At 38.8% G+C, this 20,656-nt stretch overlaps 1 protein-coding gene across 1 annotated transcript in view; it reads right to left on the bottom strand.

Annotated features, from left to right (window-relative positions):
* The window catches only part of DLC1 (DLC1 Rho GTPase activating protein), a 380,903-nt gene extending 361,123 nt beyond the window's left edge, over positions 1–19,780 (bottom strand). The window contains exons 1-2 of the mRNA XM_038399289.2: positions 19,505–19,780; positions 2,163–3,327 (exon numbers count right to left, since the gene is read on the bottom strand). Coding sequence (XP_038255217.1) covers positions 2,163–3,218 — 1,056 coding nt within the window. The 5' untranslated portion in view covers positions 3,219–3,327; positions 19,505–19,780. The remainder of the gene's footprint in view (positions 1–2,162; positions 3,328–19,504) is intronic.
* Between the last annotated feature and the right edge of the window lie 876 nt (positions 19,781–20,656).

Here is a 20,656-nt window from a genome sequence, read left to right as displayed (position 1 = left end):
CTCATGCTGCGCACTGCATTTAAAAGTTATTCAGCACACTCCTATTGTATATATACTAGTCTATGTGTATACATGCCATGTGGAAGCATCTTAATCAGATCACATTGCATTGAAATCCCATTGTGGGCATTACTAATCACACACTGTATTATCTTAAAATAATGATATGGTCTCAAACAATATGAATATATACATATGCTGTAAAATTAATCTGTTTAGTTGAATAAATTATATATACACCAAAATTAGCAACTGCATTTGGGAAAAAATGATTGTTCAAAATCTATGGAAATCAGTTCTTGACTGTGTGGCTTATCTGCCAACTGACAGCTATTACACTTGAATGATTATATCCCAGAAGTAATATACTGAAAGCAGAATTGCTGAGAGCATCATAATAGCACCAGCCAATGCTAATGAATCAATGCAGTGATGTCACTCATGGAAATAAAAAAGGCAGCATTTCCAAGCATGATATACAAAACATTCACAGCGTTTGGCCTATATATAGGCTAAATGTGGTATTGTAAGGATTTCAGGGGTAACTATGGCAGGTCAGATAGAAATAAAAAGGAAAGAGTGAAGTAACGGAGGTAAATCACAAATGCTGTGACTTTAAATCAATGTAACGGTCACTATAGAGTTATAAAGTACAACATTTGACTCTAAAGCAAGACTGGATTTGAGAGTTTCTAGAGTCTTTTGTAAAAGCTACATTTTGCTTCCAACCATAACAAAAATCTTACTGAGTGTTAATGTTACCAAACAGTGTACACAAGGGAGTGATAGCCACAACTCAGGATGCTGTGTTGGCATGCAGCAGTTTGGACATGCAAGTTCATGCTTTAGAGGTTGTGATTTAGTGAAACAACCACTGAGACACTGAAGATCTTGTCTGATGGTAAAACCACAGTTTTATAGAAACCAGACAAAGAAAAGACAAGAGGAGCTGGGCATTATTGCTCATTGTGGATGTTAGCAGATAGATAGGCAGAGAGAAGAAGCACAATATGACAGGTATTGGATGGAGAGAATAAGGGTGTGTTTACACTGCACGTTAGTCCGCACTAGGAGGGTGTCATGTGCTACTTGTACTGTGTGGACCCTGTTGGCACTCACTAAAAGTTATGTAATGTGCATTAATGTGGTATGATTTGAAACAGGACTAAATTAACACACACTAGGGAACTGTTAGTGAACCGCACCTGGACCCACATCAGCCAGCTAATGTGCAGCAGGCTAGAGTGCACTGGAATTCACACCCTTGTACTAATACACTGTATAGACAAGCCCTAAGCATCACAGCCAGCAGAAACAGACTTAGGGCCCAATCCTGCAGTCCCATGATCAGCAAAACTCCTCCTATGGAAGTCAATGGGAGTTTTGCTCCTGCTGGGATTGTGGGATCTGACCCTTAGAGTTTTGGAATTACTCTCTTTTCCCCTATCTGAAGAGCCAGTGAAATTCTGTTGTTGCTCTCAGCCTGAAAAGGTCAAGAGCTTCTGCTATCTTCAGACCAGCAACATTTTTTGTGAGAACTCGCTCATGGGGCTTTTCTGGAACTCAAATAGCTGCTTCCTGTACTTCACAGCACCAGTAATATAGACATTTTAGAATTTCTTTTAAAAGTTTTCCACATTTTCCTCCCCATCCCTTTTAAACAAAGGCCCTATACAGCTGCAGACATTGCTTATATCTAAAGACCACCTCTGATAGTTGGTACTAGCAAAGAAAAAAACCCCAAACAACACACACACACACACACACACACACACACACACACACACACACACACACACACACACACACACACACACACCAAAAAAGGAAACCGCAGGAGGGTGTGCTTACTGATTTGGCCATGATAAAAATAAATGAATAGAATAGAATAAAAAATTGTGATCAAAGGCATTAGTATATATATACACACAAATATAAGGAACATTCCAAATTCACAAGACAGTAATTTTCAGATCTTAAAATGAGTTTACATCCATGTGGTATGTTTCCAAATTGTTTTGCAGAAGCATTTGCAACACCTGGCATCTACATAGCATTCTGAGTGATATTTACCTTACTGTTTCAATAAATCAGCCATGAGATTACATGAGAAAAGGTTGACAAAAACTGAAACCAAACCCTGTAATTTGTGTACATCCTACCTTTCTTTTGCGCAGTTTCACTTGATTGTCTGTAGATTCGTGGGTGAACAGACTATCCTTCAAATGTAAACACTGTGTGCCTTCCACTGGACTGATATTTGTAAGGCTTTTTTTTTCAGGAACCTCTTGAGGTTCTGTGTAACCTTTTTCATCCAGTCCTTTTTCCATTGACATTATATGGGAACTGAGAGGAGATTGCATAAGATAGTTGCTGGAATCTGCTTTTGAGAAAGGTTGTCTACCACTGCCGGTATACAGACCGGGAGAAAACTCACCCTGGACCACATTATAGTCAGCCTTTTCATGCCCATCTTTAGGAGCATCACATTTCCTACGCTGTTGTGCAATTACTGCAGTATGAAGCAGTTGTTTCTCAGGCATAATTTCCTTCACATTCAGAGAACTGGAGAGATTTTCTCTTGGGGCATCTATTACTTCATTTAAGCCTTTATAATTACAAAGCTCCAGGCTTTTCCCAATACTGCCACAAATGTCCTCCTCTTCCTTCTCTTCGTTGGGGACTGTGTCATAGTCAGGTTCACCAATATCTCCTATTATTTCAGAAATGTTAGATTCTCTGTTTGTTTTAATCATTGCTACCATCTTTGTTAAGGAGCCTGCTCCTCCTAAACTCTGCTCTTCATCTGTTAGTTTCCCTCCAATAGTGAACTGGTGGTTAACTTTATCCAAACCAAGATTTGAAACGACATCGTCATCACCGTCTGAAATATGGACCAAAGTTTCTGTGCTGGCTTCTAAAGAAAGAAAATGCTCCTCATCCTCATGGTTATCATTTTCATCCACCTCTTTTGAAATGTTGCTAAGCAGCTTTGCAGGGAAGCCAATCAGTTCTCCACCATGACAGCAGTCGGGTAAAGAAGCACATTTTTCTTTCCGGTCCACATTCAAAACTTCATCTTTTTCCATACTTGCCTGAAAGTTATCAGCTACAAGTCCATGATGACATGCTGTATTATAGTCAACAGAATTAAAAGGCAAGCCCATCCACTGGGTCACATGTTCTTCCCAGCTTCTCTTTCTGATTGCTAGAGACATGTCATAATAGTTCAGCAACAGGCTGCAAGGTACATTCTATACAGGACCAGAGGAGATGTCATGACTGCAGTGAATTCCAGAGGCAGAGAAAGTTTCATCATTTTAACATCTGTAAGAAATGAGAGAGAGTAGGTTATTGATTCAACTCTAAGTAAGACACAAGAGTAGGAACAGTTGAAACAAAAAATGTAAAAACAAAGATAAGAGCATGGGGTTGGAAGGAAGGAATTTAAAAGGATGTTTTGTGAAATAGCTTTAATAGTTATCATACAAACTTGATGGCAGCTATGATTTAGCATGGCTTACTTTCTGATTACTAAAAGAAAAGGAGTACTTGTGGCACCTTAGAGACTAACAAATTTATTAGAGCATAAGCTTTCGTGAGCTACAGCTCACTTCATCGGATGCAGTGAGCTGTAGCTCACGAAAGCTTATGCTCTAATAAATTTGTTAGTCTCTAAGGTGCCACAAGTACTCCTTTTCTTTTTGCGAATACAGACTAACACGGCTGCTACTCTGAAACCTTTCTGATTACTCTCCGCTATCAAGCAAACAGAAATGGTATAAACAAGCTAATGGACAGGCAACTAGCTTTATAGGCCAGACTGTGACAATGAGTCTCTCTTCACTATTTCCGTCATAAGATATCCATTTCCATGGTTATAAAACATACTAAATCTTGTGACTCCTAGAACACAGAGTAAGTTTGCATTTCTTCTTCATGAAAAGAAACCCATTTAATGCAGACCTCCGGTTACTTCTGAAGGCTTGGATCTGAAGTTGATGATTATTCAGAATTTCACAAATATTATAAACCTCTCTTTATCGTGCTGCTAAATTTCAGCCCAATCCTGCAGCAATTTACTGGCTGTCATTCTTATTAATATGAGTAATTTAATTGGTTCCAATGAGACTAGTTACAGTAGTAAGTGTTGCATCCAGAAGTTTTCAGGATTGGGCCCTTAAAGGAGCTAAAACCTCAGTAAATCAGGGAAAACTAATTTAACTTTCTGGCATATTTCTCACTTCACGTAGCTCTAGAATTTGAAGGAAAATGTGGTTTATTAGTGGCCATACACCAGATCAAGCCATGATCTGTCATTGTCATTCATATGAATGAATCCTTAAGCCCCATAACTTCAACTGGGCTCTGTGCAGGGAGAGAGATCACCTGTGTGCATCATACTGAAAGATCAGGGCCTTAGTCATTAGAGTGCTCTGCTATTTTAATGAGCATTTGCTTAAATTTTAACTAAGACATCTTTTACAAGTCCCCTAAAGCTCTGTTAGTTTGACTGTATCCCTTACCCATGTTGGTGAGTACTTACTCACTTAAGTGTCCCCACTGAGATCAGTAAGATTACTCTCATGAGTAAGGGTTCCCCAATTGGTCCTTGTATCTGATAGTTTAGATGGCAACATATGTACATTCATCTATTCGCTTTGACATTTAAACATATGAACCATTGAGCAAAGGAAATACATTACAGCTATTTAAATTATGCATATAATGCAAGGTGGAGCAACAAGTTTTTTTAATCAAATAATAAAACAAAATGACTGGCCTGTAAAACATTGCAGGTTCAAGGAGCAGACACTTCTACTTTTCACTCCCTACATAAGAACTGTCAGCACTTAGCACGAATCTGCTTATTGATTTCACCAATAAAGAAGATTAACTACCGAGTTTGTTCTGGGTCATTTCAGTCCACTACAGCAAGCTCTGATTGCCCACAAGGCAGTCCTGACAAATCACATGCCTGAAGATATAAAAGTAGGCTGCTTGAAAGAAATGCAGAATTATGACTGTGCAAATGAGTCTCTGTAAATTATGCCCTGACAAAGTGACTTTTAGAATGGACTTGTACACACCCTGAGATCTTCAACTTCTTTTTAAGGATGACAAGCTTCATTTCACGTTTTCCACTTTTGTGGAAGTTTGTACTTAAAAAGAAAATATAGTCATAGGGTAACAGAATTTCAGCAGAAGTCATTAGTGTGTGGGAGATGGAGGAAGATGGAAAGAACATGCAGCCAGGCAAATCCTTCTCCCCCTAAAAAATGCACAGCCCCAAAACTACTTTCACAAGCAAAATTTGGAAGTAAGTGGATGACTCTGCTTTGAGATTCTCTTTTGCTTCTTGTGAAGCACTTTTCATGTGAGCATTCCAATGCATTTTAGAAAAAAAAAATTTTTTTTGCTACAACAACTGTTTTATTTTCATCAGTGCAGGTGGTAAATTGAAAGTCCAAAAAGGTTATGCAGTTTTCCCATGGTCACACAGTGAGTTTGTAATAGAATCAAGAAGAGAATCCACAAGTCCTGAGTGTATAGCGCCAGGCTATACAATGTCCAAAGGACAGTTATACATGTCCTCCTAGACATTTGTTTGGTTGGCAGTCTGAAAAATGACAGCATTCTAAGGGTTAATGGGTTTGTGCTACTCCCATTGCTGTTAAATGGAGTTGCATGTGTGCAGCGAGGGCAGAACAGATCCCTTACTGTTTTTCGTTTTTGCATGTGGCGGGTTATATTTCATGGGGGATGAAAAACAAATAAATCTCACTTTAGGAACCCTTCTGTTTTGCTTGTGCTATCACAGTCGTGTTGGCTGTGTAATGGATAGCAGACAAAATGATTAAATAAGAGAATATCAGATGTTTTGCTTGAAATTCAAGACAAATAAATATATGGCAAGGGCACTTTCATTGTTTCCTAAAATATGAGATTACAGTAATGTGGAGTGTGAAGATTTACCCGACACATACAAATCTAACCAGAAGACTAAGCTTACTAGTTAGGGAGGCCCTTCCATGCCCTCCTCACAGAGCAGTGACCCATAGATCAGTGGAAGCCCAGTTGCCCCATCTTCTACTAGAATAAACTTATGGAGCCTGCTAGGAATTCCTTTTCTCTCTAATCCCCTGGGTACTGTAAGGGAAGGAGTCATTCTATTCTCATTTCCTACCCTCATCTTCAGAGAGCTCTCCTCCACCCCCGTCTATCTCCTTCCCACCCAATACTTTCCAAACATGGTATCCCCAACATACCATGAGCCCAGGGCACAATATGGGACAGGAACAGCCAACCTGTGGCCAGGCCAGGATATTCCGTCCCCCCCCCATCCCTTCCAGAATCAACACATCAAAGGAGAGTTTTAGTTAGATAGAGCAATACAAGTCAAAGGGTGATTCCCGCACCATCTCAATAGAATTCACTTATGTCTTGCTGAGGCTGTAGATGGGAGGCATTTTGTACAATAGGATAGACTGTGGTCTTTTACTCTATGACACACCAATAAAATAATCATATTAGACACGCACACATGTAGAAGATCAACCAAAAATATGTATTTTGGTAGTTTCACCTTCATTTGTGTGTTGTCCCCACCAAGCAAACATTATTTAAGAAATGGGGCTGGTATTAAGACAGAAGGTTGCTTACAAACAGTTCAACATAAAACTTAGCTCTTAGCTCCCTGCTCTGCTCATTACATTAAGTCCCTCTTTCTGTCTCTTGCTTCAAAGAAATACTCTGCCTTTTTAATTTTTTTCAATTTTTGTGTAAACAAATGTTTCTATGCCTAAATTAATTACACTCAATTGCATGTACCATAATACAGTACTTTTCTGAATCAATCATTTCTGATGTACCCTGACTGCCATGTAAACATTTGTGAGAAACTAGAAAATTAATTTGTTACATGCATATTTCTTTATTAAAGCAATAGAAAGCAGGCAAACTGCTTTAACTTGCTGCCAATTGTTAACACATCAACTTAGTTGTATTATATTGCTAAACCCAAAAGAAAGAATATTAAACTGTTTTCAGTGGTGAACATGAAACGATGAGAGTGCTATGCCCATAACAGTGGGGGCTAACCCCAAAACTCTAATATTGTTACCAATAATACCCACTGGTAATATAGAAAACAAAATCCCACGGAATTCTTCAGTGTCCTGGCAATATACTCTCTAGATTGCTGACCAACACATTGGAACAGAGCATAGCCTGAATCAGTGAATCTCTTTCTGGTTTTAGTTGATCCCAGTGCACGCTAGGATTGGATTTTGAGGATTAAAATCACTATTTTCTATAGAATCATGCAATGAAGAAATTAGTGAATATTTTAAAGGTGACTATCACCTCTGTTCTTTCATTTAAAGAGCTCCCAGTAACCTGGGATAAACCAGACACACAGCAATGTATACATTGCCTGACTGGTGTTATTTGCAAGTGCAAGCGAAACTGATATAAACCAAGTTTAAACCACCATAAGTGTGTGCACACATAAAATTGGTTTAACATCACACCTTTAGTTAAACTAGTGCAATGTTGATTAGAGGCCAACCACTAATCTCATCAGAAAGTTGTATTAGAATGAAACGACAATTTTCTTACTCTGTTCCTCTATAAGAAAAGTCATAAGTGAGCTGCACATTTTCTTTTGTGACAAACAAAAATAAAATCTGCCACTTACAGTAAACAACAAAAATTTCATAATTTCTAGCAGAGTTTGTACAGAAAGTTAGTATTTTCTAACAAAAATCAGACAAGAGGGTAATTAATCCATGAGACCATAGCTAATAGAAGCCCTTAATAAAACTACTCAAGGCCTCATCCCTTGTGACTTTGTAAGGATTTCCTTTTTCCTAGCGGGAATCAGTTTCGTTATCCCACAGGAAGTCATTATGTATCCTCCTTTATACACTTTGACATATATCAGAATATACCCATTATATTTTACTAGCTGTCAGTGAAAAAATATAGTACTGTTAAGATTGTTTAAAACTTTTATGCAAAAGATACTTAACATATTACAGAAAACTAGTATAAGTGTAATCAGGCTGTCCAACAGTATTAAAAAAAAACTCAGAAATTAGATGCATCAAACTATGAAGTAAGCTCAGCAAATGGTTCATGCAGACAAATCCAAAGTCTTGGAAACCAATACTGTTTTTATAAACTGACCAAGATATGATTCCAAACTTTCTCGGTATGTCTTGATTTATCTTCAGAAAACAACAAACATTAACAAGTTGCTTAATTTTCTAATCGTTTGCTCCCCTTTAAAATATAGTCTTGCTTCATCATCATACAAATGGAGATAATTGATAATCATACAGTATTTCTTTTTTTAATTTTTAATCTGGTTTATTTCCTGAGTTAGAGAATCAGGCTCCTCTCAAGGAGAAGGCTGTGGAAAAGACTGGATCCAAAGTCAAAGTGAACTAGTTCCACACTCCCAGGCTTATTTAACATCTCTGTGGGAACGTCTACACTGCTTGAGGTAGTGCGCTAAAATAGCAGTGTACCTGGGGGGTTAGCACTGGCAATGACTTGAGCTAGCTGCCCTAGAACATACCCAGAGGGTCCAGATGGATTTGTACTCAAACAGCTAATCAGAACTGTTGCCCAAGTTACCCCGGCTACATTATTTTTAGGGTGCTCTCTTGAGCTGAGCTAGCATGTGTCTGTCTACCCAATCTCATCTTTCCTTTGTACTCTTTGTATGATCTACTATTGACAGCTAGTCAATAAAACAGAAAAAAACATTAAAATTATACATTTGAAATAATCTGGGTCTCTGAATGTATGACTGTTCAGCCTTGAACTCCTCATAGATGTTACTTATTTGTGTGACTTTCCAAGTAATAAATTATTTACCGAAGCAGAGTGCCATACATATTATGGAACAGCAGCAGCCATCTTAAATGTGTATTCTTTCTCTAGGGGGAAACCCCCCCAAACCAACAGTTGGCTTAGTCCTGATGCCACTGAAGTCAGGCACTTTTGCCATTGGTTTCCATAGAAGCAGAATCAGGCCCAAGATGAATTTGATGCTGAACTGCTGCTAGTGTGTCTGAAGGTGTGTCTACACTTTGAGCTGGGGACGGGATTCCTAGCTCAAGATGACATTATCAGAACTAGCATGAGTGAGTGTTGCTCCAGCAGCATGGGTGAAATGGACGCGTTAGCCTCCATGAGTATGAGCTCTCCAAGACCACTGGTATTTGCTCGGGTGGCTAGTCCTTCCTACTGCTCATGCAGACGTGGCTACACTCTATTTTTAGCACGCTAGCTCAAAAAGACATGGGTATGTTTCCTTGAGCTGAGATTCGCCTCACCCTTTTTCCCCCTCAGCTCAGAGTGTAGATTACCCTAAGTATCTATTTAAAGCTTCCAAACTCATCTAAGGTACCCAGGATGATCATTCCTGACCTGTGGTGGAGTGAACAGAAAAACTAATCAATGTATTCAGAATGAAAACAACACAAAAAAAACCAACCACCAAACTGCAGTGTAAAGACCAAGTTGTCTAGTTATATATGGTTGTCATATTGAAACCAATTTAATTTTGCTTAACTTTATTTCCAATGCCTACCAGATTGAAGCTTCCAATAGAGGGGAAGGAGTGAGACAATTTAAAGAAAAAATGTGATGTGCTATGGTCCTGTTCGAGCCATTGCTGACAATGGCTGTCAGCAACGAGTCCCACTGCTGAATCTGTGATGAAAATAGTTTAACTGCTAGTGTAGATGGGACAAAAAACACTATTACAGTAACGTGACAGATTTGATTGAAAAAGGTCTCAATTACACATTTATACATAGTAGTGTTGAAAACAGATTTTGTCCCATGTACACTAGTCGGTAAATTCTTTTTCAACACCAGTTCCATGGAACTGACTGCTGAATACCACTGTCAGCAATGGCTTTGTTTCCTAGTGGGAATGAGGTTTAAGGAGAAAAGGTACAGGCTGCCAGTAAAAGCGTGCTAGGAATTCCCATTTGCGTGCAACTGAAAATATCCTGAGAGGAAACTGGGCAAGTGACCATGGAATATCGCTTAGGATGTAATTTCAACAAATCATGAGAATGGCAACTGGAACAGGCCTTTTGAAGAGACTAGAGAGCAGTGAAGCTCTTATATTACATACAGATTACTCTGTAGTGGCAATACCATGTAAGAGGACTCAAAGGGAGGTAAAGCTTTCATTCTATTATAGGTTTCAGAGTAGCAGCCGTGTTAGTCTGTATTCGCAAAAAGAAAAGGAGTACGTGTGGCACCTTAGAGACTAACAAATTTATTAGAGCATAAGCTTTCGTGAGCTACAGCTCACTTCATCGGATGCATTTGGTGGAAAAAACAGAGGAGAGATTTATATACACACACACAGAGAACATGAAACAATGGGTTTATCATACACACTGTAAGGAGAGTGATCACTTAAGATAAGCCATCACCAACAGCAGGGGGGGAAGGAGGAAAACCTTTCATGGTGACAAGCAGGTAGGCTAATTCCAGCAGTTAACAAGAATATCAGAGGAACAGTGGGGGGTGGGGTGGGAGGGAGAAATACCATGGGGAAATAGTTTTACTTTGTGTAATGACTCATCCATTCCCAGTCTTTATTCAAGCCTAAGTTAATTGTATCCAGTTTGCAAATTAATTCCAATTCAGCAGTCTCTCGTTGGAGTCTGTTTTTGAAGCTTTTTTGTTGAAGTATAGCCACTCTTAGGTCTGTGATCGAGTGACCAGAGAGATTGAAGTGTTCTCCAACTGGTTTTTGAATGTTATAATTCTTGACGTCTGATTTGTGTCCATTCATTCTTTTACGTAGAGACTGTCCAGTTTGGCCAATGTACATGGCAGAGGGGCATTGCTGGCACATGATGGCATATATCACATTGGTAGATGCGCAGGTGAACGAGCCTCTGATAGTGTGGCTGATGTGATTAGGCCCTATGATGGTATCCCCTGAATAGATATGTGGACAGAGTTGGCAACGGGCTTTGTTGCAAGGATAGGTTCCTGGGTTAGTGGTTCTGTTGTGTGGTGTGTGGTTGCTGGTGAGTATTTGCTTCAGATTGGGGGGCTGTCTGTAAGCAAGGACTGGTCTGTCTCCCAAGATCTGAGAGAGCGATGGCTCGTACTTCAGGATAGGTTGTAGATCCTTGATGATGCGTTGGAGGGGTTTTAGTTGGGGGCTGAAGGTGATGGCTAGTGGCGTTCTGTTGTTTTCTTTGTTGGGCCTGTCCTGTAGTAGGTGACTTCTGGGTACTCTTCTGGCTCTGTCAATCTGTTTCTTCACTTCAGCAGGTGGGTATTGTAGTTGTAGGAATGCATGATAGAGATCTTGTAGGTGTTTGTCTCTGTCTGAGGGGTTGGAGCAAATGCGGTTATATCGTAGCGCTTGGCTGTAGACTTCACCTGCGCATCTACCAATGTGATATATGCCATCATGTGCCAGCAATGCCCCTCTGCCATGTACATTGGCCAAACTGGACAGTCTCTACGTAAAAGAATGAATGGACACAAATCAGACGTCAAGAATTATAACATTCAAAAACCAGTTGGAGAACACTTCAATCTCTCTGGTCACTCGATCACAGACCTAAGAGTGGCTATACTTCAACAAAAAAGCTTCAAAAACAGACTCCAACGAGAGACTGCTGAATTGGAATTAATTTGCAAACTGGATACAATTAACTTAGGCTTGAATAGAGACTGGGAATGGATGAGTCATTACACAAAGTAAAACTATTTCCCCATGGTATTTCTCCCTCCCACCCCACCCCCCACTGTTCCTCTGATATTCTTGTTAACTGCTGGAATTAGCCTACCTGCTTGTCACCATGAAAGGTTTTCCTCCTTCCCCCCCCTGCTGTTGGTGATGGCTTATCTTAAGTGATCACTCTCCTTACAGTGTGTATGATAAACCCATTGTTTCATGTTCTCTGTGTGTGTGTATATAAATCTCTCCTCTGTTTTTTCCACCAAATGCATCCGATGAAGTGAGCTGTAGCTCACGAAAGCTTATGCTCTAATAAATTTGTTAGTCTCTAAGGTGCCACACGTACTCCTTTTCTTTATTCTATTATACGCTCTAATCAGCTGGATAGACTGCTGACAAATATAAGCAGAGATTGTGCAACTACTATATTTTAGACATATTTTCTCCAAAGCAGCTGGGTGATCAGTGAGAAATACCAGTTTCATAAAATGCGATTCCATTTTACATATGTTCTTATATCATGCTCATCACCATAGTAACTGGAGCACCTTCCAATAGTGCTTAACACCTGTCACATGTGGTTTGTTCTCTCACTCATATTGTTCCCGAGGGGAGAATTGTATTTGCAGAAGTGGCCTGCAGTGGAGGGCTTTGTTTTGGTACAGTTCTGTTCTTGTTTTTTATTGTTTTGTTTTGTTTTTTAAATTAACACTCTGCTATGTGTTTATGTTATAGAAGGTAGGTAGAAGTAGTGGAAGGTGGAGAGGTTTATCCATGTCCTTAGGAGTTAGTTCCACATTTCCAGATTGCCCCCTTGAAACTTCTTTCCATTGCACAGATGAGCTTTCCCTTTATAATTTCATTGTGCCTAAAGGCAGTGGTTGATAACTTGGCTTCTTATCCCAAAGTTTCAGGAGATCTTTTCAGTATCTTGGGCCCAGCCCGATGTCAGCATATTGAAGATAAGGACCCAAATCTTGAATTTGACTCAACATTCTGTGGGAAGCCAGTGTAGAGAACAGGTCTGATGTTCTTGCAGTAGCCTGCGTTGCTGAGGGGATGTGCCATAGCCTTCTGTAATTGTTGGAGTTTCCTAAGGGCTGATGGCTTTGTGCCTAGGTATATTGCATTGCTGTAGTTCAGGTGGGAGGTGACAAAGGGATGTAATAACTGAGTACATGTCATCTGTTAGGAAGGGACAGAGTTTCATAGCCATAGAGATGGTAGAAAACTTTGCTCTCAGATGCTGCGGACTGAAGGTGCACCCCTACAAATTGATCAATTCAACTAAAGAAAACTGCGTCAAACTTTTCAAAAAGTCTTTACTCTCCCTGTGGGTAACTGTACCTTTAAGAGGCTTGTGTTCTGTACTGAAGAGCTTCATGAAGCAGATCTCTGCCCAGAACCATTCCTCTGAGGGCTCATTGAATGTCACACTGCCCACCAGCCTAGCCTGAGTCTTGCTTGAGTTCAGCTTCATCCAGTTGTTTTTCATGCATGAGCTGATCTCATCCAAGCACTGGGCCATCTTGGTGGCACTGGTGTGGTCATATGTGGTGAAGGATAGGTAAAGCTGTGTGTCATCTGCAAATTGCTGGTATTTGAGTCCATGTTGTCCGACTGGTTTATCTGGTGGCAGTCTGTAGATGTTGAAAAGAACCAGAGTGGTGGAGGCGTGGTTTCAATCAATCATTTTTAAGTGTGTCCCTTCCAGAAGGACTCAAACCATTTTAGCGCATTCCCTTGGACTCCTGCGACTTCTCTTAGGTGAGGCAGCATCGTCTCATATTAGACAGTGCCAAATACTTCAGAGAGATCTAGGAGGATGATAATGGGTTGACTGCAAGAGATTCATAGATACTAAGGTCAGAAGGGACCATTCTGATCATCTAGTCCGAACTCCTGCACAGCGCAGGCCACAGAATCTCACCCACCCACTCCTACGAAAAACCTCACCTATGTCTAAGAAACCTCATCTATGTCTGAGAAACCTCACCTATATCTGAGATCATCATCCATCAGTGCCACTAAAAGCTATTTCCATCCAATATCCTGGCCTAAATCCAGATTGAAGCTAATGTCCTAGCCCTGCACAATTAGTTGAGCTTTTTGGCCTTTGGCTAGCTTTTTATGAGTTTGCTCAGGAACAGAAGCTTTAATACTGGGTGGTAATTGGCTAGAACCAACATATCCAGTTGGATTTTTCAGTGTCAGGCGCACTGCTGTGACAGTGAGGGAAACCAAGAGGAGGGATTAGTGATGTCTCATTATGTGGCAATCCTGAAGAAGTATGTGGAACATAGTGAATTTGATGTTGTGGTAAATGACACTTTTTCCCCCCAGAGGCTAAGGATACCATAATATAATTATGATTGCTTAGGCTAGGCATGCTTCTTGTTGGTTATTCCTTCATCTTTATTATTGCCATTTTCTACTCTCTCATCTCCTGAAGTAGTACTATCATCTTCTCCTTGCTAGTCTTCCCAGTATTTTCCCATAACCTGCCATTCCATCCTAAAACTTTCTCACTTGTCAATCAAACCATGCCACTCTCTTTCTGAATCCCTCCAATTCCACTGCAAAGTTTGGGTCACAATCCAAACTTCCCAAAAATTCAGTGATTTTCAAAACTGGACATTTTCTGTGGCTTAATATAGAAAATTATTGGTGTTACGATAGCACCTCGAGGCCCCAATCATGACTGAGGCCCTGTTGTTCCAGGCACTGTACGCACACATTGTAAGGAAAAGCCTCTGCCCCAAAGAGTTTACAATCTAGATAGATAAGACAGAAAAAGGGTGGGACTAGAAACAGAGATGCAAAGAGGTAACAGGCACCATATATGAAGTTCAGATCATGATGCAAGTTTTTCCATTGTTCAAAGATCTAGTGTGGTCACATTTTGATTTAAAAAAAAGAGGGGGAGAGAGAGAAAGAGAGAGATAAAATAAGATGACAAACCATTAGAAGAGAAAGAGACAAAGAAAAGAAAAGAAAAGAATATTTGAACGAGCTTTTAAAGATACATATTTCCTAAGGTTTTGGTTTTATGTTTATGTTCAGTGGTTGATGCACAATCTGCCAACTGGAAAACAGTAGGCGCGTCCAAGTTCAGTGTAAGAGGTTTTCCTCATTCAAGAAAAAATCATAATATTGGATTATATCTCCTCTACCACAGGATTACACTTCAAATACACAGTTCCTAAAAGCATCAGCAACAGCAGCAAGTAACAACTGGAGATAAACTAAGCTCACAATAATTAATATATAACAAATACATTCAAAATATTATGAGAATTAAGAACCACATTTTCAGAATAGTCACAGACTTACTATTAATTTACACCTGGAATTTTGCATGCATATGATGTTGGGGTGCAATTTTGGATCATGGTTTTGCATACCACAAAATATTTGGATTTGAAAGTGGATCTACCCATTCAACTTATTTGTAAATAATATTTTGCAACCGAAAATCTGAGTTCTACAGCATCCAGTCATTTGCTTACAGAAAATTGAGGGAGCTAGCAAGTAAAAAATTGTTTTATTGATGTAGAAGCAGCACCATTTGGGAATCTTTTATCGATCATGGATCAGTATAGAGCCCTGTAATGAACATGTATTAAAGTGCTTTCAAATTGACTGATTGGAAAAGTTGACTAATTAATATCACTGACCCAAACTATACTCTTTAACGTACACTGTCAGAGAAACATAAATATGGAGCCAAAACCTGAAGTTCCGGCAAGTGTCACATTGACTTCAGTAACTACCAGGGATCAAGGACCTCAAGATTAGCCCCCTACAGCTTTCAAGCATCTCTTCCCCCATTTTACCCCTCCCCCAATTAAAAGGGCACAAACTGCAAATCAAAAATAATCATAATTTCTTTGAACCTTTTTCCCCCCATTAATACAATGATCATATAATATGGATGACTAAAATTCACAGGAGAATATTCTAAAATATACCTTTCGGAGAGAAGAGTGAGCTTTTTAATAAATTAGTGCAATTTTTTTCTTCAGATAACTATCATTCCTGAAATGATAGTTTTCACAAAAGTCATGTTAAGAGCAGAAAAAAAAATACATTGCAACATTAAACCTAACATTTCTGACATTTTAAATAAAAAATATAATAACTGAAACTACTGAAAAGTCAAAATGGTGACGATTATTTTATTTGTTTATGTTTACAGAAAGGCTAAGGTCAACACCTAGCTGCATGTTCTAGGAACCTACTATAAATCCCCTGTCCCTTCAGACAATTCTCTCCAACTTTCATATGTCTTGGTGAAAAATAATCCTGGCTTAATGTCCTGAAGGTCAATACGATTTAGGCCAAAATCTTCTAACTTGTCCATTCATGTGGAAATTAATCAGGTTCCTCACAGGTATAGGAGTTCACTGCACAGAACAGCTTGCAGGATTGGGGCCTTAGTTTTCTTACATGTAGGAAGCATCTGTTCTGTTCTCAGGTGCACTTTTTGTCACCAGTCCTGCAAGCATTTGTGCATGTGCTTAACTTTACATACAATTAGTTCTACTGTTCTAGGTGTGGCTATTCATGTATATGAAGTTAAACACATGGGTAAATGTTTCCAGAATGACCAGATTACATCCTCTCTTTTCAGGTACAGTAGAGTCATAAAAGAATTTACAATCTATCTTTTGTTTTAAAGAAATATAGTTGTGTTGACAACTGGAATTAAATGTATTAATTTTGCTTGGATGGTGATACATGAGCAAAGTACTTGTGATTTTTAGCTTTGTTTTGGTATTAAAACTTACAAAATATAGTAGCTAGAAAATGTTAGGGTATAAACATAAATGGAGTAGTGGAGAGATTTGTTTTTAGGATTTCTTCCACTTAAGAAAAAAAGTGGCCAGTTATTAACTTTGCTTCATTTTGCTCATAAAAAACCCTCACAGCTAAAATGACAAACTGGCATTCTGGTTTTCAGATGTACATTTTTGTTTTCTCATGGATGGCACAGTGCAGCGCCAAAAGATACTGAGTACCTTCTATTACTATTGAAGTAAATGAAATCTTTGCAGAATGTACTCAGCACCATGCAAGATTGCTCCATCAGAAAGGGGCCATTCTTTTTATCCTTTGTGGGTTCTCATCTGTTCATTTGGACTAATGTGTAGAGGTAAGCACGTGTATAAATGCCGGCAGGATCAAAACTGGGGGAGGGGTGTTTGGCTCTGAAGAGAATACAGCATGGAGCATTTTTGAAAAAGCATTAAGACTGAGAATCCCCAGGTATATCAGGTCCTTACTCAGAATCCCGAGGAGTCATATGAAAAACCTGTCTCCTCATGCTGCTTCCTGGCCTTCTGTTCTGCATGGCATTGACAATAGTTCCCCCAATATGGCTATGTAGGAGCCACATCTCTGGGTCACAAAAGGGGAAGATATTGTCAATAGGGCCAGCAATAATGTTCACATTAATTTCTACACAGACATCCATGGAATCCTGATGGGATGCCACAATATCTAGTAGCTATTCTAAGTCTGTTCCCCTTGGGACCATCACTTCCCATTACCCACAGAGCAGTAACCCTGCAGGCATTCATACTGACGGGCATCCTCTGTCTTAGAGGGATGGGGAAGCATGGGATATAAACCATTACTCCTCTCTACTGTGGTATTTGGGCCCCTTCTGGAATAATTTCTGCTCCTTTGCTCCCCTTCATGCCACACAGCAATGGGAAACTTTTGGACCATTATTCTTAAAACAATATTTGGTAAAAAACACACAGTTAAAACTTTTTTGCAGCTCTCCCCAACATATTTGAAGTGATGACTCATATTTAGTTATCTAATTGGCCAATAACTGTATAGAATCTTAATGACGCACAGAAGCGACAAAGAATGTCTCATATTACTTCTGTGCAATAGCTGTCATTCTGGATATATTGTAGAGACAAGGGGATATTTATGGTTTAGTTTGCCAAATACATTTCCAATGTGCATAGCACTGTAATAATTAAATAACCTACTATATATATATATATATATAAAAAGAAAGAGAGAGATAGTGCCAACTATGTTTATGCCATATAAATTAAAGATAATATCCTAAATTTTCTTTTAAATCTCAAAAAGATTCTTGCTACTTTTATTGCTAATATTAAACATTAAGAAAAGATCTGAATGAGATTCAATTTAGTTTACTATGTCCAATATATATTTACTGTTTGTTGCTTTTTTCTTTCTAAAATGCTTGAATAGCATTCCACATGACAAAACAGTTATCCAGCTGCATTCGGTTATTTCTAATTCTGCCATCTTGATTGATGAAACCTATAGTTAACACCAGATCTGTCATGAAATATGCCTTAAAATTTCACATTTAGAATTTACACTTTTAAGAATATTTTTAAGACATGAATTATAGCTAAGGTCGTTCTGGGAAAAACCACTATAGACAAAACCAACAGAGGTATAAATGATATTCCTACCTAAAGCTTTGCTTCAGAGAATTAGTATCAAGGAAAAAACTCTAGCCCTAAATGCCCTTCCTGTGGGCAGATGAGTTATTTAAAAAAAAAAAATCATTCACACTTCTAGTTTTCCTATTTTATGGCCATTAAAAAAAAAGCAAGCAAAACCATACAACAATTTATAATTGAATATAAAAACCAGGTTTAGTATATCATTCATATTTTTATAGACAAATATAATACACATTCAGAGTTAGTTTTAGATTTGTCATATTTTGATAAATGTAGTTGTCACACAGTCTACTGCTCATTGTGATTTTTTTTTTACCTCCAGTTTTACTCTTGAGATCGTAAACGTAGACAGCTCCACTGCAGGATACTGACATTCAGTTTAACTAGTTACAGAAAATGTCTTGATTTTTCAAATCAGCTTTATTTATTTATCTAAACACAAAGTATAAAAGATTCCAAGACTGCCTTACCTATATGAAGAGAAGGTGGAAATCACAGACATTACCTCGCTAAAAACTTTGCCCACAAAAAACCCAACCCCCCCACCCCCCAAATCCCTCAGTCTCAGTTAGTTTCTGCTAGCATAAAAGTTCAGATTTCGTTGCTGAGATCACTGCTCTATTCTAAGCAGTTATGCTCAATGTGTGATTCTAACAAAAACACCCTCTGCAGCTGGAGGGAGTCTTAACTAAGCAGAATTCTGTCAAGCTTTTCCCAGTGACTTCTGTCTACTAAATTCAGACTGATGTTTTGCGAAAGGGGCCTCAACAACCAGGCCCAGATTGCCTGAAAAGTATTTCCTGCCTTTGAGTAGTATGCATATGTGAAAGAAGGACTGCATAGGGGGCGGGGGAGGGAAATAAAAAGACGACAAGATTGAACATTTCAAGTCATTTGGGTTAGCCAACTACTGAGACAACTCTGTCAAACTATTAAAAGATTTATGATGCACTTAGAGAATTTAGAAGTATTTTCCATTCCACAATGGTTTATGAAAAAAATATTCTAGAACTGTAACATACATATGTGACACCGCAATTGTCCCTAAACGTAGGAGAACATCCTTGAATGTTTCAGATCTTTGGGATTCAGAGCAAGAAATGGGCAAAAAGCAAGCTGGCTTTTACAAAGCTTCAAGTGCAATTTTCACTATTAAAACCACAGAATTACATAGATAAAATCTATACATGTAAACTGCAAACACATTTTTACCAATGAAATTAGCTTGAATCACAAGAAATGAATGACTGTCATTACAGTTTAAAAGTAGTTATAGCACAAGCAATGGCATATTCCGCTTTACCTCTACTGGGAATCCTCCGGAGTCACACAAATCCAGCTCCGCAAAAGCACAAGGACAGACTCCATCTTGATCATATTAGAATTTTGCTGACATAAAACACTTGTAACTATTTCTTTCCAGTTTGACAGGGTGCCTGAATCACATCTCTAGAGAAACCCACAGCATCTACATCCTTCGTTCTATACAAATTTTGTGAAACTATCATCTGTTTATCTTTCCTGCTTTCTTCTGCGTCCTCTGAACGATTTCCTCTTAGTTGCTCCAGCCTGGGAACTTGGATTACCATTTGGTTTTGATTAAAACCAGACAGACAGCTCTGTAGAAGTTTGAGAGAGAGCTAATGGAAATCACTAGTATGGTTTTAATTAATGTATCAATTAATAATAAATGTTAACTATTCATATAATAAATGCTACTAACACACACACACACACACACACACACACACACACACACACAAGCAGCGTTCCAAGACAGTAAGGGTAATTTTTATGTGAAATAGTACAAAATTTCCCATACCTTTCTGCCATATATTTTACCCTGGTAACAAGAATCATAGAGAGATGCTGTCCTTATAGGATCCCAACAACAGGATGGAGCCAAGTTAAGTGATTTTCTTTTGTTTAGTAAAAAAGAAAGAAGTGTCGTTGCTGACTTTAATTATCTTTTTATGTAGAGCGCACACAGTTTGCCTTTGGTTGATTCATTTATGGGTCCATTCAAACCTATTTTATAGTTATTTCTTAGATTAAATGAGCAGTACTGTTACTGATAACATTCATTGGAACTTTGGGTCTTTTTTTGTGAAGCTCAGGAAGGAGATAGAGGAGGAAACATGGCAATAACTTCAGAGTTACATCATGAAACTTAATACATCATACAACATAGTGCTTGAACAGTTAGGGCAACTTGCCTTCTTAGCTCTTACCTTTTGGACCTCTCATTTAGAGTAAGATAGCTATTCACAGGGTGATGGGCAGTCTTTGCATTGAATTGTTGCTCCATGAGAATTACAGGGCTATAGAACTTCTGCACTGATGAGAGTGAATCTCCAACGACATGTTGGTTTGGCCAGAGGTGGTGAATTTAATCAAATAGGTAAGGTTGAACTCAGCTACCAGTTAATATGGACACATCAGGGCTAATTTATTG

Source organism: Dermochelys coriacea, chromosome 4 (genome assembly GCF_009764565.3).
Source record: "Dermochelys coriacea isolate rDerCor1 chromosome 4, rDerCor1.pri.v4, whole genome shotgun sequence".
NCBI lineage: Eukaryota > Metazoa > Chordata > Testudines > Dermochelyidae > Dermochelys > Dermochelys coriacea.
This window is presented reverse-complemented; position numbering and strand designations above follow the sequence as displayed.